Source organism: Lampetra planeri, chromosome 9, assembly GCF_965212315.1.
Source record: "Lampetra planeri chromosome 9, kcLamPlan1.2.h2, whole genome shotgun sequence".
Lineage (NCBI taxonomy): Eukaryota > Metazoa > Chordata > Hyperoartia > Petromyzontiformes > Petromyzontidae > Lampetra > Lampetra planeri.
The window spans coordinates 6,946,359-6,972,769 of NC_136115.1; the positions used below are offsets into that span (position 1 = coordinate 6,946,359).

Sequence of the window (26,411 nt, forward strand, 5' to 3'; positions counted from 1 at the left end):
GAAACAATTGCTGAAGTGGGCAAAAGAGGTGCTTGCATCAAGAAGCTATATAGGTAAGAGAGGGGGGGGGACAGAGCCAAGGAGGAGATATAGAGAGGGTGGGGGTGTGGGGTAGGGGGAATGGGGTGCTGCAAGCACGGCAAAATGCCGGGGCTGGGAAGTAAGCGGGGCTGGGAGTAGGATGTTATTAACCAGGTAAAACCTTAACTGCTTTATAGTTTGCCTTCATATCCGCATCTCCAGTTTTCTGTAGCCAGCCACGCTTACTTCCCAGCCCCGGCATTTTGCCGTGCTTGCACCCCATTCCCCCTACCCCACACCCCCTCTCCTCCTTGGTTCCGCCCCCCCTCTCTTACCTATATAGCCTCTTGAGACAAGCACATATTTTGCCCACTTCAACAATTGTTTCTTGCTGTGGTTGTCCCAGCTGATGACGGACGCTTGTGTGTGCGCCCGAAACGTCGTAATTTAATTTATTTCATACCTACGTGACTTTACCGAAAGAACCAAAGAGTATGTCGTTAAGAAGTTTATAACTGTCTGAAAAACAGCCAACAGTGGACGTAAATAAAGTACAGAAGACCGTTTTTTACATCATGAAAACTTGGTGAAAATGTATGCACATTGATTAACACACAGACAAATAACTCACATGAACGAATGTTATCACTAAAACTGGGATATTTCCATCACATTGATGTCAAGTAATATCAAGTCCGTTCTGCACTATGCACGTGCCGTGATAATGTTTATAAAGTCTGTTCATTGGTACACGGTGAAAATAAAACCTGATAAACTGGAGCCAGATAAAACGCTTATTGGAAGTCATCGGCTTAATGTGACGAGTCCTGCACACAAAAACACAGATATCATATTATTGCACAATGCATTGAAACTTGGAAAATGGCAAAAAAACCTACATTACATGAGCCAGTATTTGTTTTTGTATATACATTATCTTACTTGACATCAAGAAATGTGACGGGGCATTCCATAGAATCACAACTGTACGTTAAGAGGGTCAGTTATAGCCACCCTACGACTATTCATGATGATACAGAAGCTGTTAGATATTGCCAACTTGTTGCAGACAGTACACACTACTGAAGTACAAGTCTATACATTACACAACTATATGTCTCGCATCATCTTAAGTGAGGGTTTCGTACATAAAAGTAATACATACAAGTGATGAGCGTATAGGCACATATTTTTACGTAAGCACATGCAGGCAAATAAGCATGTATATCAACTAAAAGCACCACCCTCAATCCATATATAACAAAACCCATAATAATGTTGTAATACTATGATTTGAATCCCATGCATGATAATGTTAAGAATAACATGAAGGGTTTCATCCAAATTAAAATGAAGTGGTTCGTATAAATAACTCCTGTGTTAATGTATGCATGTTGAACTTCTTTCGCACCGTACATAGCCAACCGTGCTACACAACTCAGCGTGTGAATATCCATGTTCATATTTAATTAAAAGGGCTATGCTTTGACCCAGTGGTCTCGATATCGAGTGTACAGGTGGTGCAATTGCAGCTGTGCCACGGGGCCGGGAGGTGCCCAGGCCCAGGGCTACAGAGAATTGGGATAGGAGGGGGCCCCATTTAATTCCTTGCACCAGGGACTAATACCAACCACTACTGAATTGACAGACGGTTCCTATGGGCATGTTTACACGAGCCAAAACAATGTGTAGGAGGGTTAAACCCACTCAGAGATGGGCGACATCAAAACATCCACAATGATTGAAAAAAATGTGTTCAATGACCACAAAAGAAATGTAGCTGCTGATTTCATAATTCATAGAGCTGTTACTTGTGAACTACACACGAAGCTGCCTAATGCACACGCAGATGCACGCACGTGCACACATGAAGGAGCAAATCATGCTGTCAGCATATTTAAAAAAAAAATCCACATGCATACATTGCAACGATGATATACTTTTGAATATATAAATCCCTGCCATTAATGTAATGATAGTAAATACCATATTTACTGTATAGTTTTTTTTATTAACACATAGTAAAGGATTTTCTTTATCATTGCAGCTATGTCAAATATACGATGTTATAAATTTACCAAGTTATATTTAAAGGTTCGCCTAAAGGAAATACCAGCAAGTGCAATTCAATATTGAAGTGCAGTTAAGTACGTTACATATTGAACTGGTTTCAACACCTTAATTTTTGACACTGCTGCAATATTGAAAATTACCTTTAGTGACTTCACAATGAACACATTTAATTTTAAACAAATTCTTATACTGTTTATACAACGACAATTAAATATATCCTGTATAAATTACATTTACCTTCAATGAACTACATTTCATATTTGCAACCAAATGTTACTTATACCCAGTCTAATGTTTAAAGCGCAATTATGGTGATTATTAGTTATTACCATTATTCAGTATTTGAAGTTGAATAATGGCAATCAGTTGTTTTTTCTATGAAAATAATGTTGATTTGAAGCTTTCGTGACTGCAGGAATCCATACTCTTTGGTTCTTTCGGTAAAGTCACGTAGGTATAAAATTAAAATAAATCACGACGTTTCGGGCGCAACACAAGCGTCCGTCATCAGGTGGGAAAGCATGGCCTGCTGCTGATGCAGTCTGTTTTAAAACAGTCTGTGACTTCACAATGAACACTTTAAAAATAGACTGTTTTAAAACAGACTGCATCAGCAGCAGGCCATGCTTTCCCACCTGATGACGGACGCTTGTGTTGCGCCCGAAACGTCGTGATTTATTTTATTTTTTATACCTACGTGACTTTACCGAAAGAACCAAAGAGTATGAAAATAATGTTGTCTATGATGCCACCATTCATATATTACCTGCATATCTGCACACTTCACCTCCATTTGATAATAGGCAATAGCATCGTGTATTCGGAGTTGGGATTTAGTGTTGTTTAATGTTGACATTTGAGCCCATGGATATACCAATGTCATATAATAGCTTATAAATAGCTCTTTGGAACACAAAGTGCTGTTTTATTTATTCAGGGAAGCCACGCTAAGTCAAATGACTCTTTTTTCAGGAGGGTCCTGCATTTGGGTTTTTATTTAAAGATGTTTATGCCAATAAATTAGTTATTATACAAGTTTCAGTAAACCGGAACACCTGGAGAAAACCCAACCACACGTGAGGGGCAATACTCCATCCCCATACAGATGGACACCAATGGAGATTAGTCCACTTGCAGTACTGCCTTCTCGTGGAAAGCCAGGGTATGGCACATCGACGCCCAAAGGAAAGGGAGTTTCACAACATGTGTGATCCACCAATCATTGCCTCCACAGGGTTGTAAGCTGCTAATACAAAAAAACTGTCACCTATTAGCAAGAGCACAACTTTATTAGTTTGATTGCCATGGAGAGCAGGTTTTGGTGGGCTGCTTCATATCTAGAAATGTGGAAATGGGCTGAATATATCCATTATGATGTAACACCAATTTGTAAACAGGTGATACCGGTTGATATGTTTTTTCAATTCTGGCCAATGCCTTAGGGCTCAAATACAAACTTGCTAAGAACTATTCAAGTTATTTCATAAACACCTGTATTCACAGGAGCACTTGAGCTTATAATTTCTATATTTTGTATGCCAAATCTGCTGACATTGCAAAAAAGCGAGCATGACCAGTTAAAAATCCCCACCCTCATTTCAACTATGCCCTTGGCAGGGCCCTAGTCAATAAATGCCCTGTTGAATTTTATTTTTTAAAATTGGCACCTTTAAAGCAAAAAAGGATTATGACTCTTTGAATGATCGTAGTCACATAATTAAGTAAGCCTCAAATGTGGTTGACTGAATGAATGCATGAAATGCAGTGGATTCTTTTACAGATTTACAATAGGTTTGTTAGCATTTCAATAGTGAAATTATATTGCTTAATTACCATAGAGGTATTCTACTGTGGAGAGGTGGGTCTCTTCTTATTTTATCACACTGGGCTGTTGTAATGTATACAGTTGCTGCACATTTGATACTTGTTCACTAAATTCGAAATACTTTTCTCTACATTTCGGTAAAGGCCTAGATTTAACATGTCATTTCGATGTGATCAATGGGATGTGATCATCACACCGAAACCACACAGTGTATGTAGACTTAAAAAATGAAAGGTAACATCCCAGGCCTGCAATTGCTTGTTCACGTCATTGCTGGTGGAAAGGCCTCCACTACAGGGAGCTTAAGCGAGATCCCCTCTCTAGAGGCTTTAAAGGCATTATATTAAGAGTAATTTAAGGAGCCAATCATTTATTGGGGATCCGTAAGGGGTTTAAACTATTTTATTGTGAACTGAGAATTCCATGACTGTTTTGGATCAGGTTAATGTTGTATTTTGGAATAGATTATGGGCCAGTGTTTGACTTCTTAAATATTGTTAGATGTTGGTCACGTGTATCTTGCCACTGGTATTCTGCAGGTTTCCATCCTGAAAAAAGAGACATCAACAAGTTAGAAGGTGAGCTCATTGATTTACTTCATAACTATAATGCTGCTCTTTACCGGCCATCAAAGACTCTAATATCCATGCCACTGGGACTATGATCTCCACTGTGGAAGTGACCAGCCAATGGTGTGGACAATGTCTGCACGTCGAGCTAACAGATGTTGGTAAAATCTACTGCGTAGGCATTTACTAATTTCTCCAATGTAGAGGAGGGCATGGCGTTTGCAGGCGGTGCAATAAACCAGGTTGGTGGAGGTGCTTGTGAACAACATGGTGTATCACGTATGATGCTCGGGGTGTTTTTAGCTGTGCATCGGTTGATGTGAATTTACACGTGTTGCATCCTCTCCCATTATACATTCCAACATACAATTTCTGTACATAAAAAAAAAAGTTAGTATGCTCTTTTGTGTTTATATTTTACGTACTGCATTGATGAAACATAAACGTCGCACTCACCCTGACAATCACAGAATGTTGTCCTTATTATTGTCATTTTCTTTCTACAAAAAAAGAAGAAAAAGATTCAGCAAAATTATGAACGCAATAAAAATAGGAACATTAAATCTTGACTTAAAGCTTTTGTGACTGCAGGAATTCATATTCTTTGGGTCTTTCGGTAAATTCACGTAGATAGGTTCAAAAAATAATAAAATTAACAAAAAACTACGACGTTTCGATCGCAACACAAGCGACCGTTGCTTGAAAGAATAATAAGAACATTACTTCATTTTAATGAACACACGTAGAATGTTACTTTAAGGTTATATATACAGGGGATAGGAGCAGTGGAACAGTCGTTATAGCTCTGCATTTTAAACCCGATGCGCTTAGTTTGAATCCCGACCATGGCTAACATCGGTGGCGAGTAATATCTGAACCGGTTTTGATCATCCTAACTTCACCAACTCACACTATCAGTGTGGTGATGTATGATCATGACTGACATGGTGTGGGGAAGCCTTGATTGACAAATGGCTGCCATTCATATTTTTTCCAACAACACAGGACAGCAAATGAGGCCACAGTGCTTCAAGTTTATGACGGCAAAAATTACCTGCTGCTAAAGTGCCCCATGCTGAAAAAAGAGGCTGGTGTTATTTATTTACAGCACCAACTGCATGTGTGCATATGCTACGGGGATACTACGAAGCACACATGTCCTCTTTGGTTGTCCTATAGATTAGGCAACAGAGGAATACAGAATTTATACATGTAGCTCTGGGTTAACACATTCCTGCGCAGGGAGCTGGTAAAAACGTTGGGTTGCTCAGTCAATGGCCAGGGTCAACGGCGGCGTGGTGTATTCCGCAAATATTCCCAACTGTGAGGGTGGGCACAAGCCGGCGTGAGTAGGTTAAACGTTGAGTTTAATAAGGGCACCATGGGGTGACCAGTCCCTCCCCACCCAGCCCCACCCCTCCCACCCCCACCCAGCCCCACCCTCCCCACCCAGCCTCTCCCCACCCAGCCCCTCCCCACCCTCCCCACCGAGCCCCTACCCACCCTCCCCTCCCCACCCAGCCCCTCCTCACCCTCTCCACCCAGCCCCTCCCCACCCTCCCCTCCCCACCCCACCCAGCCCCTCCCTCCCCACCCAGCCCCTCCCCACCCTCCCCTCTCCACCCAGCCCCACCCCTCCCATTTTTGGATGCACGACGGACGGGAAGAATAATACCCTGTGGGCTGGTGTAACCAGGAGGTTACTACCAGTATAAACAACAGATAAGTGAGTGACACACCACCTCGACACTGTTAACAGTGTTGTACATAAAAACGCGTGCCCATTTCTTGACGCGGTGTCAAACTCAAACAATACTTATACTTGCTGGATGTCGTTTGTCCATACCTGGTGGAAATTGTTGCGTACGTTGTGTTCTTTGTTTTCAGGTGTGTCCATCTCGAGCTTGGTCAGCAGGGACTCCACCTTGGACATGAGATTGCCCATGGAGCTCTCTATCTTAGCAACCCGGGAGGCAAGCCTATAGTAGAGAGTCGGGCGCAGGTGAGTGGGGAGAATTAGCAAGGCGGTCATCGTGTCACGAACCATATGTCGGTGTTTGCCAGAACAGTGTCAAGCCATGGTGGCATTTATTTCACGTGGCAAATTGTGTCATACTATCAGTATATGATCATGGAATACAACAACAATAACAATCATAATTATCGTAACAATAGTAATGGCCTATATTTAACCTGGAAAGCTTCACCGTTAATAAACATGGTTTTTCAACGAGTGTTTGACATGTTGGAGAAAACCAAAAACCCATCACGCATACAAGAGGTAACACTTAAAACTCTGACACAAATTGATTGAAGAATCAAATCATGAGCTACCATCTCTAGCCCACCTTACAAGGTTGACAGTGTACTGGCATGTTGATGAAAACCGTCAATGTTCGTGTGCTGTCAATGTCAACTTGCCTGTTGAAGTCATCCTTTGTCACACGAGATGCATCTCCAGGTTTCCCAGAATTATCCATGGTTTTCAGAGCCTCAATATCCTCATTTAATTGATCCTGCAGCCAAGGAGATGATAATTCACGTGAATGGAAAAAAAAAAGAAGCGGCTCAATGCTGAGCAAAATCTGAAGTACAGATGCCACCTTAACGAGTGAAGTGCAGCTGTGCGCAACACAACATTTCCCGAGCACAGCAGTCACATCTTGGCTGTTTTATTGTTACAGGAGTGCTTACACAGCTTGATTTATCTAGCGATAAAGCCAAGAAATGCGACCACAGATTTTGATAAATACGTGTTAAATAATGAATCCACTGACCAGATTGGGGAAGTATGGTCAAACAATTGCACTTAGTCGACACGGCAGCCCTGGATGAAGGCCTCCCCACACCATTGTCGGTTATGGGAGTTATTTACCCATGCTTGCTCATGCTGGTAAGTGCGGGTTGGTGAACAATATATATACTATCCATACATTGTTTTCTATTCACAATAAGTGATCTTTGCATGCTGTTTATGGTGAGTGGTGTGGGGAATGTGGCTACCTTCTGTCCCTCAAGCTCCGCTCTCAGCTGTTTCTGCTCATCTTCGTCTAACACGTTGTCCGAGTCCTTGTCAAACTTGGAAAAGGCAGCTGCGATTTCCTCATCAGAGTGGCCTAGCCTGATGATGATAGTGATACAACGTTGAAGGCAAATTGTCAGTTGGAAAATTATGTACATTTAAATCTTGACTCAAAGCTCTTGTGACTGCCGGAATTCATATTCTTGGGTCTTTCGGTAAAGTCACGTAAATAGGTTCAAAGAAAATAAAATAAACCTATGACGTAGGTCGCTTAACCCCCCTTTTCCTGAAGACGACCGCTTGTGTTGCGATCGAAACGTTGTAGTTTTTTGTTATGTTTTGTTATTTTCTTTGAAACTATCTATGTGACTTTACCGACAGACCCAAGAAGATGTACATTTACACAAGCAAAGGTAAAATAGCAGTGAAATAAAATAAAACACTCAATTTTTACGATCCATAATGCACATACTGGTTTGTGTATATGTGTTAATTTTAGGGGTTTTTTTTATCCTGAAATTTCCGTTCACGACACACCTAAGAAACAGCCAAGCAATATTCAGTGAAGGATCAAGTGTGAAGCACATTAACACAAATATATAGGGATGCAACGATGCATCGATTCATAATGATTCTTAAGCTCACGATACAAGCATCGATCGCAGGTATCATAATCGATATTTTTATATTCGTATGCATTGGGTATCATGACTTCGGGTCACCCCTGCAGCCATTAGAGGTGCTACCATTTCACCGTGATTTTAAAAACAGAATCAATTCTCGAACAGAACTGCGATGCTAAATCGCGACAATTTATAACATTTCAAGGGAGGTTAATCAAATTCCCGCACCTCCAATTAGCACGGTTGGCGATGTATGGTGCGAAATAATTTCAACATACACCTCTACAATGTGCAATCTAATGTATAATACACAGGTTATAGTACAAGCATGGTTAGGTGTTTTTGTAATTCATTCCGGGAGCCCATTAAATGTTGGCAATGTTCACATAGTCATACTGTTTGAGATTCTTGCGCCAGATGTCATATTCTAAGTGCTTTCCAGCTGAGTCCAAGGCACGTTGCATATCTGCGATGTCATCCTTCTTCATTTTCAGTTTGTTCAGCATATTCTTGTAACCCTGGCAACCAGACAGAAATTGCCAGAATAAATGTGTGGCAAGATGTGCCCTTTGAAACTTTGAGATCAAGAAGGGCGCTATAATGAGTGCATTAATAAGTAACTTTCCTCAGTGTGCAGTGCAAACGAAATATGTTTTATTTGGGCTCAATATAATTATAATATTCACATGAATATCATTTTAAATTGATTATACCAATTTTCGTTTGAAGTGTGATTAATCTGCATTCATTGCTTCATTCGACTTCCTTGCAATTCATTAACTTCCACCTTATTAAGACTATTTACATGACATTCATTATCTAATGCTATTTAACAATCTGCATAAGGTATAAGCATTCTAATTAGCTTAATGGACCAAAGTATACATTTTGCTGAGTATTTTCCTCCCAATTATTCAAGCAGTGTTTGATGTGCAAAAGCTCATTTCAAAGGTTGCAATGTCCTGGGAACACGATCACCATTAAACCCTTGACAACTCTCTTGACCAAGTTAAACAGAGGCTCTTGCAACAACACTATTGAAAGGTAGACCTACACTGCCTGTCTTCCCTCGGGAAGTGTGCCACAATTCCCCTTTACCATGAATAGAAGGGAAAGGCTTCAGTACGTTGTTGTCGGTACATGGGCGGCGGGGGGGGTAAAGGATCAAGGGAGGCAGCGACGCCACGTGGTGACGCCACGGAGGTCCATTCTGTGGCCCAGAGACAAGCTGGAGTTTTTTTACCCATTGCAAACGCGTAATTCGGCCAATGAGAGTGAGTCTGCCTTTGCAATTCAGATAAAAACGTGCAGTCACCTAGAGGAGGGGACCGTATGACAGACAATCCATGGGGAGATAGGCGAGTGGTGCGAGTCATAGCACCTTCTGACAAGAATATGCACATTAACACGTAGGCTTTCGCGACCAATATTCATAATAAAGGTTTCTGGGTCTGATCAAGTATTTGCGGATCGAAGGGCACTTTATGCCTTGGGGCCTATTTAAGGACCGCGAGTGGAATGCTCGGGGCGTTGTGTGTTTGGGTCCGCTCGTTAACGGCTCTTGGCGTGGGTCATCTCTGCCGCGCGTGAGCTCGGGGAGTGCCGTTGCCATAGCGCAGGAGGGCCTCGGGCACGAGTGTTGTAGTTTGACCGAATTATAATCATTGCCCTTTGGAAGACGTTGTGTGGCACATATTGCTCTGTAGTCTAAGCAAGTGTCCTGTAATGTTATTTTAATAAATGTTCTGCATAGCTGGGCCCTGCTGCATCCTCCAGCATTTCAGCGTCTCTGTATTGGCCACGTTTGTCATTGGTAGTGGATCTCAGGTCCTACACTACACGTTTAAACCATCCTGACCTGTCCTTCAGTCTCGTAGGCCTCAGGTGTGTGTCTATGTTACATCAGAGAACCCCACCCACCTGCTTGAAGAAGTCGCCAAACTCAAAATCGTCCTTCGTGTCCGCCAGCTCTGCCTTCACGTCCGTGTAAGTGTCGTTGATGATGGCCAGGAACATGTTCTGCAGAGCATCAAACAAACAGGCATGAGTCATTGCTGGCCTCTACAGGGCTCCATTGCATCCAACGATTAATCACTCACTCTCTCTGGCCTATCTAGCTCACTGCTATGAAGAAAATCCATTTTCCAAAATGTCACCCGTTGAATATTGTTTCCTTTTAGGGCAATGGTATTGACAAATGTGAGTTTGTGTCAGTTGTCCTTATGCATCACTGCCAATGCAGAATCACAAACATTCTACAACAGGAAAGATTTTGATATTAAATAAAAGCCCATACACTGAATTAGCGGTGATGTAGAAGGACTGGCTATGATTAGAAGGAATTTTTTGAAAATGACGATGGTTAGTGTTTTAAGAAACAACGTTTTGTATAAGTGAACTATACAAATGCGGCATACGTAACAATTATTTGGGTGCTTGCACGTGTCAGCATTTAATACTCGACTGTTTTGTTTTCAATGCCTTCAAGCTTCATCACATAGCTTATATTATTGGCTCAAATATCACGGTGCAGTCTGTGTTGGCTCCTCTAAGTTCCTGTATCCGGCACATTTTTGGCTTCAGACTCAGGTCATGGAGAGCTCACCAGCAGAACAAAGAAGACAAAGAAAATGTAGGTGGTGAAGTAGATGGGGCCCAGGATCCGGTTGGCGTTCTCGATGGCATGAAAATCAAAATCGCCCAGGATGATGCGGAACTGCGTGAATCTGTTGAGACAGCCATTTGTATAAACATAGTATTCGTACTGCCCTTTGTCAAGCCACTGTTGGATGAGGGCCTCCCCATGCCATGTGGTTGGTGAAGGCACGGAGCACAGCCATGGGCAGCAATAAGTACATTACAACAATACATAGTGCTGCACAGCCCTATGCCACCCACAACGTAGCCCTTAATATGTATTAATATATAATGCCATTTAGATTTAGAAAGCACCTAAATACAACTGCATTTCACGACGCTGTAATTTAAGCAATTGGAAATGTTTCAGTTACTATTAATAATGCCTTTGAATTCCTGCAGTCACGAAAGCTTTAAGTCAAGATGTAATGCATTTGCTTATTGACAGCAAAGATCCATTGATGAGATAATCACCATGAAATTGTATTGCCATTACACGAATACAAAATATTTGAAAGCAATACATTTAATTTAATATTCATATTGTTGTGCGGCAATGTCATTGTGCCAGCTTAACAGTCCAAATTTTATAAATTGTGAAAAGCCGCATAGCAACATCGCCCTCTACTGGCAGACTTACGGTGGGTTAACCTTGCACCGAACAGAGACTGCTGCCACAGGGGGTCTCCTTGGTTAGACTATAGCAGGCCAAATTTCGATTTAAAGCTTTCGTGACTGCAGGGATTCATCTTATTGGTTCTTTCGGTAAAGTCACGTAGAAGGGAAATAATAAAATAATAAAAATACAACATCATAAAATTATTTTCACGACGTTTCGGCCACAACGCAAGCAGCCGTCCTCAGGTGAAGAACAGGTCTGTCGAAAAGACAGCGTCTGAATCAGAAACGTCGTGAGAATTATTTTATGATGTTTTATTTTTATTATTTTATTATTTCCCTTCTACGTGACTTTACCGAAAGAACCAAGAAGATATAGCAGGCCATTTGTTGAGATGAGATGTGATGTCAGGTGCTTTGAGTTTTCTGAGGCATTTAAGTGCCCTATACATACAAATACGTATCTTTGACGATAGCACAAGCATCTTGAGCAGAGTATTGAAACTACCTAACTATTTTTTTAAACTATGAACTTTTTTTATTTTAGCAGGTAAGGCCCACTGAGCTATATAGCTCTTTTTTTATGAAGCGACCAAGCCACAAATGATAGCTCAACGAAGTGGCGTATCATGTTGACATTTATAGCAGCCAAATACTATAAACACATGTTTCTAAATGTGGAGGGGAAAACGGGAGGACCCAGAGAATAATCCACGTGACCACTGGGAGAGCGACACGAAAACTCCAAATCTACAGCAGCAGGCGTCAGGGTGGGGATCGAACCCACGACCTCCTGTATACCAGGCGAGGTAGTTGACATCTCCTAGCCACCGTGATAATGAGAGAGACGCAAACTCCAAATATACAGCAGCAGCAGGCGTCAGGTTGGGGATCGAACCCTGCGACCTCCCGTATACCAGGCGAGGTAGTTGACATCTCGCCGCCATGGCAACCAAGGTGCTGCAACAAACGCACATGCAGTTCACAAAGCTGCCGAAGTCCTCCACTTGAGAGCCGAAGACGAGGTATCCTGTCTGCGCATAGGCGAAGAAGATGATGAAGAACATGACGGCAAAGCCCAGGATGTCCTTGGCGCAGCGAGCCAGCGTGGAGGAGAGCTGCGTCAGGGTCTTGTTGAAGCTCACGTACTTGAAGATCTAAGGGCGCGATTGCACAAGAAGCCATCATTGTACATTTAATTTTCGGGTGATTTGTAGAGAAAGTCAAAGTGCGTTTGGCAGTCCATCATTGCACTAAGCAGCATAGAAATTGTATTGTCCATCGCATATACGACTGTAATGTATCCGCCGTGATGAATTAACTCTTCACACACAGTGGAGTATTTGTGCATGCTGTAACTGTCATTTGTATTGATGTTTTCAAGTCTGACCTTTCGTTCATTTCAGGTACATTCACTCACTTTGTAACCGTAATAGAGTTGTTTCCCCCATGTATAAAGAAGTGTGTCTATTTGTACACAATGTAACCAACATTTTTTTTATAGATGTTCCCATAATCCGACCTTTTCAAATACAATATCCGAAGTCCCCAGTGAGGCAGACATGCACTGCAATTATAATATGATTTCATGAAGAAAATAACGCAAAAGGCCCGTGCATCAAAGCAATGTTTTGTTCGGGCAAGTGAAAACCGCTCACCTTGATCCAGGCAAAAAACACATTGACGGCCAACATGTTGTTGAACTGTGTCTGCCAGAAGGCGAGGAATTCAAAGTCGGCGTAGATGTTGGGATCATTGAGCAGCGCCCCGAGTAGGTTACTCACAGCGATGGTTCGACAGATGTTGAAGATAATGGCGACCATCGATAGCTGCAAAAATATGATGTGCATGAGAAAGGTTCTAATGTCAAATGCACTCTCTACTTCTGATGTAATAATGACACGGATTCTGTACCATAGTGATTAATTTACCAAAATAACGATCATTTGAATTTGTGCAGCATCTAAAAAGTTTAATCACCGAAAAATTCCTTTCGGGCCAAACATAGAAACATCCATGGCACATTCAGGTAAAACAAATAACAACACTAAATTGAAACAAAAGAGATTGAGCAGTGGTGCAACACAACACGCAGAGCCGTCTCAACCACCATGACTGCACGCAGAGGGTGGATTGCAACTGCGATGTATATCGATTGAGACGACGACATCTCGAGTCTATACAACCGGAGAAAGAGGATGACGGAATGGCAAGGGGTGGGAACATCTAGAGGGAGTCTAATAAGGACAGAACCAGTCAATGTCATCGGAGGGAAGGAAAATCTTGAGTCTGAACATAAAGAAGGGAGAGAATTAGAAGTGTGGACAACCACGGCCTGAGCATCCACAATGCTACACATTATCACACATCATTCTAAATTTGAAGCTTTCGTGACTGCAATAATTCATACTCTTAGTTTTTTCGGTAAAGTCACGTAGGTAAAAAAAATGAAATAAAAAAAAATAAAAAAAATTAATTATATTGATTTTTACTAAATTTTTAAATGATTTTTATTTTTTTATTTTTTATTCATTTTAATATCATTTTTTTTTTTATCACACATCGTATGAGGAGTGCCTTTGCACGTGTGGTACTAATTCCGGTGGTGTGAGGATGCTCACCACAATCACGATGATGTCCAGGCAGTTCCACACGCTCTTGAAATATTTCGTGCCATGGAGACGCAGCTCCAGGCCTTCTTCGACCATGTAGTAGAGAATGAAGCAGCAGAAGATGGCCTCGCACGCCATGATGAAGTAGTCGAAGGCGCTCACGTAGCGGATGAGCTTCACGGTGCGAAACTGGTATGAGGGCAGTGCCCCTCCGGTGAGAGGGAACTCGACCACCAGCCTGGGAGCAAGAATATTAATTAATTTAGTACATGTGGCATTCGTGCCAATCAGACAGCACGAGGCTATCACGGAGTTGCTGTTTCGCGGACGGATGTAGTCTGCCGGTTAGGAGCGATGTTCCTACGCGGTTTTATCCAGTTAAATAATTTGTGGTTATGTAAAAAAAAAATTGGACTGTGCCACCAGCACACATGGCCTACTCTTTTTAGAATAATGTCACGTGATCTTAAACACCCACTGTCGAGCTGTTGAACGAGGGTGGCCTCAAGGCTCGAACTGCGAACCTCTGCAACGAGTGGCAACCTGCTTCTGCTCGGCCACGTCAAGCATAAACGAACCAGCCATGTGTGGCTCAAAAGGATTGCGTCGATTTGCAGCAGAATAATTACGCTGTGTGCTACACAGTAAGTGCGACACTGAAACAACGCTTTGTAGGTAGACCAATGCTCGGCATAATGGTGCCAGAGGGATATCGTATTCGCTTGACGAAGTAGTGTAGTGCACGTATAGCCAAAGAGAAACGGAGTGTAATAAACATGACATTACAAATGCAATCTAAAAAATTTACTTAAAGTGGCATTCATGTAAAAAAAATACTGAAAGCTCAAATCTAGTTATTAGTACCACATTGCATTTTGAAATCATCCTGCCAATGTATGCAGACATACAAGAGCATTTCATGTGCATTCTGCAAAGATGCCAATTAAAGTAGTTGTATCCGAAAATATAACGACAGTTTCCAAACTACATATATGTGACGAACATGGAATCGTCAAATGTATTTTTACAGTTCTGCGACATTTTGTTTCCTTTCATTGCAGACAACTTGCACAACAAAAGCACACCTGACGACACAGAACAGGTTGATGTTCCCATTGTAGGTGGTGAAATCAATGAAAACGGCTCGAGTTCCGTGGTCCAGCCAGAGGAAGTCCTTCAGCTCCTGCAGCATCGGTGCACTCTCGTTCTTGCGACGCGAGAGGTCTCTATAGTAGCCGGCTCCGCTATATTGAGCCAGCAGTCCCCAGTGGGATGACCCAGATAGCTCTTCTTCTGACCAATACCTCCATCTGTTAAGATGATAATCACAATAACGTTCATTGATCATTCATTGCCAATTGGCATTGTCTCAAAACGATGGCCATGTGCAGAAGAAGGCGACCATGCACATGAAATATGGTTACTCTTTGGTTCTTTCGGTAAAGTCACGTAGGTAGAAACACAATAAAACAAATCACGACGTTTCGATCACAACACAAGCAATCTTCATCAGGTGGAATAACCACAGCAAGAAAATGCTGAAGTAGGCCTACTTGCTGAAATATTATGTATTATTTATTTTATTTCTACCTCTGTGACTTTACCGAAAGAACCAAAGAGTATGGATTCCTGCAGTCACGAAAGCTTCAAATCAAGAATGAAATATGGTTCTCAAATACAAATTAGAAAGAGGGAGGAACATATATTAAATCACCAATGCAAGACAAACATTTAATGAATAAATATCAGTCTGATGATGAATACAAAAAATATTGCAATTCAGCTATCCATCAATCGGCGTCTCTAGTGAGCAGTCATGACCAACAGATCACTGCTGTGGTTTGTGCTGTACTAGTGACGAATTGGCCACGTTATGTTTACGTGACAACCCTTAGGAGTTCGCTGTGTCGGGTGGTGGCGGGTTTTAACGACACATTTATATATTTACGCGATCTAACCCAAAAAAACTATTATGGATGATATTGGTCGTGAAAGCCTACGTGTTAAACTGATATCACTGCAGTTCGAGTGATGCCCACTCCGACAACAAACTTGTAATTTGCAAAGGAAATTTTACGCAATATTTTTTGGTTATACAGTATTTTCTAGATACTAAGGTGCATTTTAAGGTGCACCACCAACATTTGCTTTACAAGACAATGTGTCTTTTCATCCAGATAAAATCTCAACTTTGTACAACCTTTGCTGCTCCCCGCTGCAAGCAGAACGATACACGTCTTCCAGCAAAATCATTTGTAGTTAGAGGAAAATCTACCGGTTAGGAATATGAAACCTCACTTTTAAATCGTTGTGCGAACCGGTTCCTACCTACTTGACGTTTGAAAACACGTCGTCCGTGTGCAAGTGTCTAACGTAGATCGACATCAGTAACTCACGCTGTGCCTGTGCCTTTTCCAAATGTGTCTTTGTCTTCTTCACCGGGCGAGTATCCATCGTAGCATCCGGGGATGATGTTCCGAAAGAGGGAATAAATGGTGCAGGAGCCATTGCGCACCTTGAGCTGGCGAACTCTGGGCACGCCCAACATCACGTTCTCGTATTGTATGAACGATTGGTTCACGGGCAGCTGTTCGTCGTTGTACCACTTCTCCCAGTACAACCCGTCCAGCACTGGACCTTGCACGACCTGTCGTGATGAGTGGGGTCACGCGTTCAGGGGAGCAAAGAGAAGCAACGTCAAGGCTCTTCGATGCATTGTTTTGATGCGTTTCGTGTTTGCTTAGGGTGCACGGTGTGTTAAAATATTAGCCGATGACCAAATCACCCCACAATGCGCCCGACCGCCTCACATCTCAGAAGCTTAGAACCTGGATAGTGATTGCGTGGGTAACCACCGTATGTATAACAACGTCAGATGTTTCTGACCATAACCCTCGCACTGATTCAACGTTGTATCTGTAACAATAACGCATCGCGTGCCTGTCCCGTGTTACGCGCGAGAACGCAATCCACAACCATCGCAGTGTCAGGGTCGCACCTTCCAGAAGTCGTCCATGCTGCTGATGCTGTTGAAGTTGGTCCCATCGATCGGAGAGACCGGGGATTCGACAAATAGGTCCATCATCACCTTCGTGTAATAGTACGTGTTGGTGTTCATCATCCCAAACGTCACTGCACCCACAAATCAACGGCACGCGTTAGGGGCCGTCCATAAATGACGTCACGCGATTTTGGACGGATTTTTAACCCCCCCCCCCTCGTCACACGGCGTCAGAAAAAGTGAGACCCCCCCTCAAATATGACGTCACAAAGCTCTGCCCTCCCCCCCCAAAAAAAATAAAACATCGTTCAAATCGCTTTAAACTATTGTCATTGTAGTGCGTATTTAATGTGGCGCTGCACTCTGATGTTGTAGGAGAAAACATTTATTTAAAAGTATATTTAATTAAGTAGAACGTGTTGTCTATATTTATTTAAAGTTGCGCATTTTTACGTGACGTCACATTTCTCAAACCCCCTCCCTCGTCACACATCGTCACAAATGTCTGACCCCCCCCCACCAAGGTGCGTGACGTCATTTATGAACGACCCATTAGACATTTTTGTAAACCATTTATCTGCCAGGCTACGTGGTTGTCAACAGTAGACAATTAGGATTTAATAAACTTAATAATAGCTAACTTGATTTGGAGCTTTCGTGACTGCAGGAATTATTATTTGGTTCTTTCTGTAAAGTCACGTAGAAAGAAAAAATAAATTAAATAATAGCATACGACGCTTCGATTGCAATACAAGCAATTATCATCAGGTACAAATGAAAGAGAAAACAAACCTCGTAAACTTAGAAATGTAATGCAATACAACACAGAGAGTCGGCTAACATAACAGTCAACACCCTATCTGGTTGATTACGTTCTTCAAAAGATTGCTAAATTTGAGAGAGATAATAGCTTTGTAATATGAACCCACATTGCGTTAAACTGTTTATTTGACTTGTCACTGAGACTATGTATACATTTTTGTACTTTAAGATTTAAAAAAGCTCCACTTTTAACGAATATCAGTAATCTATTTGTGTTTTATAGGAATAAGAGAAAGATCCCCCGTAGTAAAATGTTTATTGAGCTCATTGTTTATCATCTCATTGTTGCTGTTGGATGAAGCCCTTTTCATACCGTGTCGGTCGTGGAGGTGTGTTTGACCATACTTCACCACGCTGGTCAATGGTGATGCATGACGGGTACAAATAGCACTTGTCGCTGATATTGGCCGTGGCTGGGAATTAAAGCTCACGTCGCCAGGTTTGCTGCAGTTGCGCTAACCACTGCGCCACCGCTCCACTCGTTATTGACAAATGCTCGGCATAGAAACAAACATTAAATCAACAATATTTTTTGGATAAATGCTGCCAAAATTGATGTTTATTTTTTTTAAACGGGTGCTTTGGCGGCAATTTACGTCAGGGCAGCGTGTGTTTTACAGATATAACAGCGCTGTTGACAATGGGCATTTGTTCTCTTAAAACTGCATGCGTTAAAACAGCATTGGCTGCATAAATTGATAGTAACAATCTCTCTTGGCTGTGCAGATAAACAAAATGACGTGCTGTTGACATTTCTCCATAGAATGGAAACATGCGAAATTAGCCATTCAAATGTGATCTCTGTGCACATTCCCAGTACAACCTACGTGTTTGCACGAGGTAAAGCTATATAATTGCTCAACGGATACACGAGACGCATCCTGTGCGGCAAAGATAGCAAGCGCATTGTGTCAACCTCACAGAAAAAAAACAATGGGAACTTGTTTTGGTCGACAGGTAATAGAATAGACACGATCAAGTTATCTGTTTACCCACATAACTCAAATGTTACCAACAAAGCCGTGCCGACGTCATTTGGTCACATGACCTATCTGCAAACATTTTTTGGAACAAGCAATTTGCTCTACAGTAGCCGTCCGAAGTTTAGTGCCTTAGACGGCTGCGCCCTGTTCGACAGGGCTTTCACTGCCACGTGATGTCTGTAGCTAAGAGATAAAACCTCCTTTGTGTATTATAAATAACCTAGAATAGTGAAACGACATTACACGCCAATTTAAATGTTAGGCTGTCACTTTCCACAAAATGTTTCACTTTACTATCAGGATATATTTGTATACACGTATGTGTTCTGAGCAGGGTTGGCCTGTGAATTTCCGTCAAAAACATGTTTTGTTTCATGATCAGATGCTGGAAAGTAAAGGTATCCTTAAATACTTTAAGTTATTTAAAAAATGTCTAAATATGACCATTGTAAAATTCAGTGTTCGATAGCTGATAGCCACGAAAGATAAATTGCCATTTTGTGTAAAATAATTGTCTATGTATCTATAAAATGCTAATTATGACACATTATGACTAATTACTCAGAATGCACCGAATCTATGCAGATCTTAGAAGCTAAGCGGGCTTGGGCCTGGAAAGTGGACAACCACCAAGTTACTCTTTGTTTTTTTTCGGTAAAGTGTTGCGCCCGAAACGTCGTGATTTATTTTATTTTATACCTACGTGACATTACCGAAAAAACCAAAGAGTATGGATTCCTGCAGTCACGAAATCTTCAAATCACCATGCAGGTGCTGTCGATTGTTTCGAAGCTATGTTCTCAATAAAGGGCAGTGCAACAAAATGCATTGTTGTACTGTGTTATGCTCCAACATCTATGCTCAGAGCCTTCGTCAACATGTACTGACAGGCGTGGCGAAGTATGGTCGTATTACCCATACTACAGTACGTGCAAAGTGTGAGTAGGCCCTCATCCAGCAGTTGATCTTCAAAAGGGCTCTGTACGTTTGTAAGGGGGCATGTCTCTGTTGTCATTATTCGAGGTTGGGGTTGGTAATTTGAGCATAAATAAAACAAACTACATGTACTAGCATGACTCAGAAACACGGAGGTGTGGATTTCTGTTGCAAATGTCGTGCTGCCTGCTGTGTATTTTGATTCCATCCCATGTTATTGTGGATAGAGATTTGAATCCATGTGAAAATGGTACGCAGTAGCTTGTATTTCATCTTCAGTTACATCAATTGCCCACCCCTGATATGGGTACAGTAGCAAAGTAAATAAGACCCTTTGCATACAACACTTATGACTCAAACTGGACTAAGGGCAAACCAGATGCGTGGTTGCATGATGCTTATTATTGACGTGCAAACTTATACAATAGAGGTCTAACAATGCATCAATTAATTAATATCAATGCTGAAGCTAATGATACATGCATCGGGTGGCATTTATAAGAATTGGGGTTTCTGGTTCGTATATGTTATATGAAATTCGGTTCGCATGACCTTTCCTTACCACTAGAGACTACAGCGTTGACAAAACGTTGAAACAAAAAAAATTGATTCTTGAATCGAATCGTTATTCCAAATCATGACAATCAATTGGATCGCCGGGAGAACAAATGTTTATTAATAATAAAAATTTATTAATAAATCATGGACCATTTACAACCCTATATCATGCCACCGAGCAAATTGCGCCAATCACGGCAGGAAGACTACTCGTATGAAGGGCCGTAACATTTGCAGCACAACACACCGTGGGTATTTGGCAACGTAACTTCAACTCACACAGGCAGAGGTCAATGAGGAAGACGACGTAAATGATGAGTTCACGGAGGGTCGTCTTGAAGTACTGCTCCCGAGTGGCATTGACTTCGGTGAGGCGCGTCCCCCAGAACCCTGGACAGCACACACGACAATGTTGACAGTCAGGGGTTCTGGAATGGAAAGCATCGTGCAATACTGCCGGACTGTATTAAACGTAGGGCTCAATGTCTTGGGAGGGTGGCGAATACTTTCAGGAGCTCAGCCCCACAGAGCCCCAGCTGATAAATATAAGCCCGAATTCTAAGAGTCTGTGGTATATTCCAGATGTGTAGCAAATGTGATATTTGGAACTCACTGACCATGGTAATACAGTAATCCTACCATAAATCATATGTAAACATTACTCGCTGCAATCGTACTATTAAGCAGATCAACACTGCTTTTTGTGTTCAGCTTGTTGTTCTTATCCCCGTACTTCCGATTAGCACGGTTGGCTACGTACGGTGCAGAAGAAGTTCACCGTAATTCCATTACTAAACACACAGTTAACAATGACGACACACATACAACTAACTCTTAACAGTAATCTAATTTAGATTTAAAGCTTTCGTGACTGCAGGGATTCATATGAATAAAAATATGTTTTTAATTGTATTATTTACCTTCTACGTGACTTTACGGAAAGAACCAAGAATATGAATCTAATTGTTAACACTTTCCAACCATAACACTAATCCTATGGTGTCCACTCTATGATGCTTGCCACTATAATCGCAACCTCATCCCTTCCTCCATTACACGGTGACTCGCTGCTGCAGGCAAACTAGTCGGACTTAATTCATTAACCACATTCACTCTCTTCACCATTTTACCATCACCCGCAACAACTCTGGTGGATATATAAACACACAATACAAGTAAGGTGTTTTGAGAAATTAGTTGTTTTAATATGTATTACTTGTTAATGGTTATGTTTGTTAAGTAGCACGCATGTAAACTTGGGCAGTACTGTAATTACAAATCCAGACCCTAGTTTTCAGTGTCTACGAGTACGCAATGTAACGCGTGTTGACGAGTACAATTAGGGCCTTACGAACAACAGACTTATCAACTGTGTTTTATATTCTTCTTCTTCCAGATGTTTCCTACTTCGCACTGCCGCAGCTTCCTTTCAGGATTCGCTCAGTGGTGGTGGTCAACAACGTCGCTGTCGCGATGAGGTGGTGTGGATGGAGATGGGGACACGTCAGCAACGTGTTGCAAACATGAACTCAGTCCATACTCTTTGGTTCTTTCGGTAAAGTCACGTAAGTATACAATAAAAAATAAATCACGACGTTTCGATTGCAACGCCAGCAATCGTCATCTGGTTGTAAAACCACAGCAAGAAAAAAGTTGTTTTGCTGAAGTCTAGATTCAAATCCAGAATGAACTCAGTCCTTGAATGTGAACTTGAGACAGCCACACTTAAAATTCCCCACTTAAGTTCACCGTAAAGGTTTAAACAAGAACATAAAAAGCGCCGAAATTACCTTGACGCGATTGCGCGTATTTCCACATTTGCGACGTGGCCGATTGAAACTCAACGGCGGTGGCAGCAGCATTCGAGCACAAAGCAACGTCAACAGCCAGTCAACTGTGGCAACTGCCCTACCGTTGTGATAGGGTAAGTATACGAGGCCGAAACGTTAGGTTTTTTCCCTTAAAACATTTTTTTGCGGTATTTCTCTACATGTCTCGTCCAACTTGCCGAACTTTATTTCCAATGATTATCGCGTGCGAACCACGGACCGAAGTGGCCTCCTATCGCGTCGTGTGTGTGGTTTTTTTATTTGTTCTGCTGTTTGCCGTTGTAACGTATCTCACTCGTCGCTTCTGGACATCCGTGAAAAAAATTGAGCTTTGTCGCTCATCGGATTCCCCCTGCGGTCTAAACACATGTTTATCATTCTGACTTCGTGCTCACTGCCGCACATGACCGGGGATTGAACCCAGGTGGTAATCTCTCATTGGGATATTTTCAGAGGTCCCCAACCGACCCCCCCCTCACCCCGCCCCCACCTAGACCACGCCCCCACCTAGACCACGCCCCCTGGCAGCTGGTGGGGGTGGGGGGAATATTTTCTGGAGCTCAGCCCTGAACAGCTCCCAGACATTAAGCACTGATGCTAAGTTCCTTTAGTTTTCTTCTTCTTTCTTGATTTGAAGCTTTCGTGACTGTAGGGATCCATACGCTTTGGTTCTTTCGGTAAAGTCACGTAGGTATAAAATGAAATAAATCACGACGTTATAGTTTTGACAACGAACTAGCCACATAATGGCCTATGCTGCCGATGGCCCGTATACAATACACTCTATAAACTGGACTTATATTGTTTAATGTAACGGCCCAACGTCTGTTCGGTATGAAGAACAGACGGTAGTCTGTTGAGTGTCAATCGCCGGTTCATGACCTGCAGATTTTAAGAAGAAAAAACCCCCCCATCAATTTGACAAGAGAGCCAAGAAACAAAGAACTATGAGGAAGACGAGGAAGACACGCCGATAAAACGCGTTTAGTCTTCCGGAACGAGAAGAAATGTCATCTCATAGCGCAAAAAACTAAAATTTTACAGAAGACGACGCGATCCAATGAATGCCCATTGCGTCCTGTGGTTTTGATAAAAGGGGGAACCCGTCTGTGGAAAGCCAACAGTGGTTGTGTTATGGAGAGGCTGACTCCCATCTTTGGAATGTGGAATTTTCACCATTGGTTCAGAATTGCTCCCTTGTTTTGTTTGCGAAGCCATTTTCTGGATATAATTCTCACAATTTAAACGAATATTGATGACATTTTGTCCGAATTTGACAACTACTTGGGCGAATATTTAATAACCAATTCAAATATGCGTCAAGCACCTCCGATTAGCACGGTTGGGTACGGTGCAAAATAAGTGCAACATACATCCAAGCATCCGCTATTAAATCCGCTCTGTTCCCCTTTCACGACGGTTCTGATGCTGCTCCATCATAGGTCAAGGGCGTGGTGGCGCACGCTTGTAGCCCAGTGGTTTGGAGGAAAGGGTTGGTGGATCACGCAGATCTGTGAAACTTCTAAACCCGCTGTGTTGAAGTGGGCAGGATATGGCAGTGCAGCAAGTTGCTTCGTGAACTCGCCTGTGCGAACATCTTGAGTGCTATCCGTGCTTTTCACTTGAAGCAAAGATGCACGAAGCGTGAATTAACCAAACATCCCCAATACAAAAGTAAAGGTGCAGCCCTGTAATTGATTGCTCACGCCACTGCTGGTGGAGCAGCCTCCACTAGATAGAGCTCTACGGCTAGAACCTCGACACGTTGTTTGGCCTTCTCTTCCACGTTGACCAAACGTTTGTGAAGAGGTGGGGAGCGGTAGTGTAGCGGTTAGCGCGCTGCGCTATGAACCCGGCGATACGGGTTCGATTCCCGCTCACGGCCAACACCAGTGACGATTATCTGAACCGGTCCCGGGCCCTCCCCTAGGTCGATTCAGCCTCAAATTAGTACCTGGTGCGGTGTGTAAACATTGCCACTAGGGAGACAAAGACGGTCGGGCGTGGTGCTGGCCACCAACCCCCTCGTGTACTGTTCCGGCCTTCTTAGGTGCTCGCTAACAGCACTTGCCCCTACAGTCTGTTAAGGCTATACGGGGGATCTTTGTTTTGTACTCGCGATTTACTCCACCATACTGGACCTGTGCCGATCTGCTGTGGTGGAGCCACTTGAACTCCGGCGTCAACCGAGGCGGAGAATTCAGGACACGTGCGCAAAGTTTAAACTATCGCGCCGGGAGATCGAATCGAACCTGTATTGCAAGTCCAGCGTGATAACTATCACACCGCGGCAGCATCCCGTCTCAATGCAGGGGCGTCTTGAAAACTAAAAGGTGTGAACTCAGACTCTGCGAGGCTTTCCTGGACACACACATAGCTTAGTCTTGGTATTATGAGACGCACCGGAATGTAAGACGCACTCCAAACCTGTGCCCAGTGTGATAAAACTTAACAATCCTGGTTCACACACACACACAGCTACCGAATTATAAGACGCAGCTGTAACTTTTCCGGATTATAATCCAGAACATACAGTAATGTAAACGCAAACTACTTTTATTCGCTGTGATCGGGGGCCAATATTGCGGATCCTATTTACTCCTCTTAGATATGGGCTTTAAACTCGTGAATAGCCCGTGGGTAATTGGAGTAATATGCTGCGTGACTCCTCTTACTCGTGAAAAAACCCGTGGATATTAGGAATTGGCTTCGCGATGCATTGTAATTAAATAGCGAACAGGAAGCAATAGGACAGCTGATAATAGCAGTTTTTTCCCGACCATACTAGTACCACGGGTAATCAGAGTCGTGGGTAATCGGGTCGCGGATGTGAGGAATTCTCTGCAGGAATCCATACATTTGGTTCTTTCGGTAAAGTCACGTAGGTAGAAAAACAATAGATCACGACGTTTCGATCGCAACACAATCAATCGTCATCAGGTAAGACAACTACTTCAGCAGTTTTTCTTGCTGTAGTTGTCTCACCCTGATGACGATTGCCTGCGTTGCGATCGAAACGTCGTGATCTATTATTTTTCTACCTACGTGACTTTACCGAAAGAACCAAAGAGCATTGGCACATTGTTTAGTCACGAAAGCTTCAAATCAATGTATAAATGCCAAGACACCCACCTCGAATGCCCTTGCCGACCTTGCCACAGCATCCCGGTTGCTGGTCTTGGGCCACAGCGAGGGCTAGCCCGGCCCCCGCCGTGGAGACCGGCTCCGTGAGCATCTCCTTGTGGCTCGGCACGCCGAAAGCGCTGCTCGCCGACATTGTGCGGACCGAGCCCGTGGGCGAGCCGGAACGCGAGCCGTCGAACGCATCGTTGTCGTAATTCTGGTGAGACTCGTAGACGTTGCCCTTCTGATTGACGCTCATCGCTGAACCAAATGCGACGTCCGCCAACGAGAAAGTGAGCCCGATAGGTGAGTGAACTGAGCTAATTTTTGGGGCTGAACTACAAATCAATTATCCTCAGGCTATCTGCTCAATTCAATTTGTCGCCTTGTCGTTCCTTATATTATTTTTTTTGTAATGTTTATTAAATATCCGATATTTTTTCATATAAGTTGTGTCGTCTATATATACACACACACACGGTTGTTTCCTTGCTATTGTAGCCGTATTATTATATCCTAATATCTGCCAGTACCGGAGGCGCTGTGCGTTGGTGACTGTGCAAATGCAAACTGTGTCATCGTGCGCCTCGGACAGGTGATCACGCCCCACGCTCGCACAATTTTAATTGTCGTGAGCGACCACGAATACGCGTCGTGGTGGCTTCCCCGAGCAGGCGGCGTCGGTGAGGCGGGGGGGGAGGTACGATTGGAAGAACAGAGATGCAAGGGATGGGGGCTGATGCTGCTGTTGCGGACATTAAAGTGGGAACGCTCAGAGACAGGGGGCTACGGAAGGTGGGAGTGGTGCGTTAAATCCGGAGCTGTCACAGATCACGTATTATCTCGTCACCGTGGCCATACTGGGAAACGGGGAAGTCATTCCCTGTAACAGGACAACCACTGTTGATTTGGCATGAAGCAACTCTTTTTGCTCTCCACCAACCAATAAAATGCAACTGGAGTCACATATGTCCCTGGAAATGTGACAGACATTTGAAGGTTACTTTTTACAGGGCCAGCAACATTACAGAACGTGACTAAACTAAACATATACTGGGAACGAAATTCTGAATCGGCAGAACAAAACTGCTAATAAATTGTTTAAATCTAGGGTACAGTTTATACTTTTCTGTGAAACATTGATAAACGTGAGAGAAAA

The 26,411-nt window shown here is 42.8% G+C and overlaps 1 protein-coding gene across 1 annotated transcript; it reads right to left on the reverse strand.

The window, feature by feature from the left end:
- Positions 1-3,739: 3,739 nt before the first annotated feature.
- On the reverse strand, positions 3,740-25,589 carry LOC144720640 (polycystin-2-like protein 1). Its single transcript, XM_078597546.1, has 16 exons — positions 25,262-25,589; positions 20,580-20,690; positions 16,999-17,132; positions 16,397-16,647; positions 15,086-15,310; positions 14,010-14,238; positions 13,047-13,217; positions 12,364-12,545; positions 10,739-10,859; positions 10,054-10,152; positions 8,530-8,651; positions 7,492-7,609; positions 6,910-7,004; positions 6,335-6,467; positions 4,945-4,988; positions 3,740-4,467 (listed from the first exon to the last, which is right to left on the reverse strand). The coding sequence occupies exons 1-15, from the start codon at positions 25,509-25,511 to the stop codon at positions 4,953-4,955; spliced, it is 2,277 nt and encodes a 758-aa protein (XP_078453672.1). The 5' UTR covers positions 25,512-25,589; the 3' UTR covers positions 3,740-4,467; positions 4,945-4,952.
- Between the last annotated feature and the right edge of the window lie 822 nt (positions 25,590-26,411).

Excerpts from the sequence above, each read along its gene's own strand:
- LOC144720640 (XM_078597546.1), bottom strand. The coding sequence starts at position 25,511 with ATGAGCGTCAATCAGAAGGGCAACGTCTACGAGTCTCACCAGAATTAC. Across the intron at positions 12,546-13,046 it reads TGTTTTTTGCCTGGATCAAG|ATCTTCAAGTACGTGAGCTT; the intron begins GTGAGCGGTTTT and ends TCGCGCCCTTAG. Across the intron at positions 7,005-7,491 it reads CGGAGCTTGAGGGACAGAAG|GATCAATTAAATGAGGATAT; the intron begins GTAGCCACATTC and ends CCTTGGCTGCAG.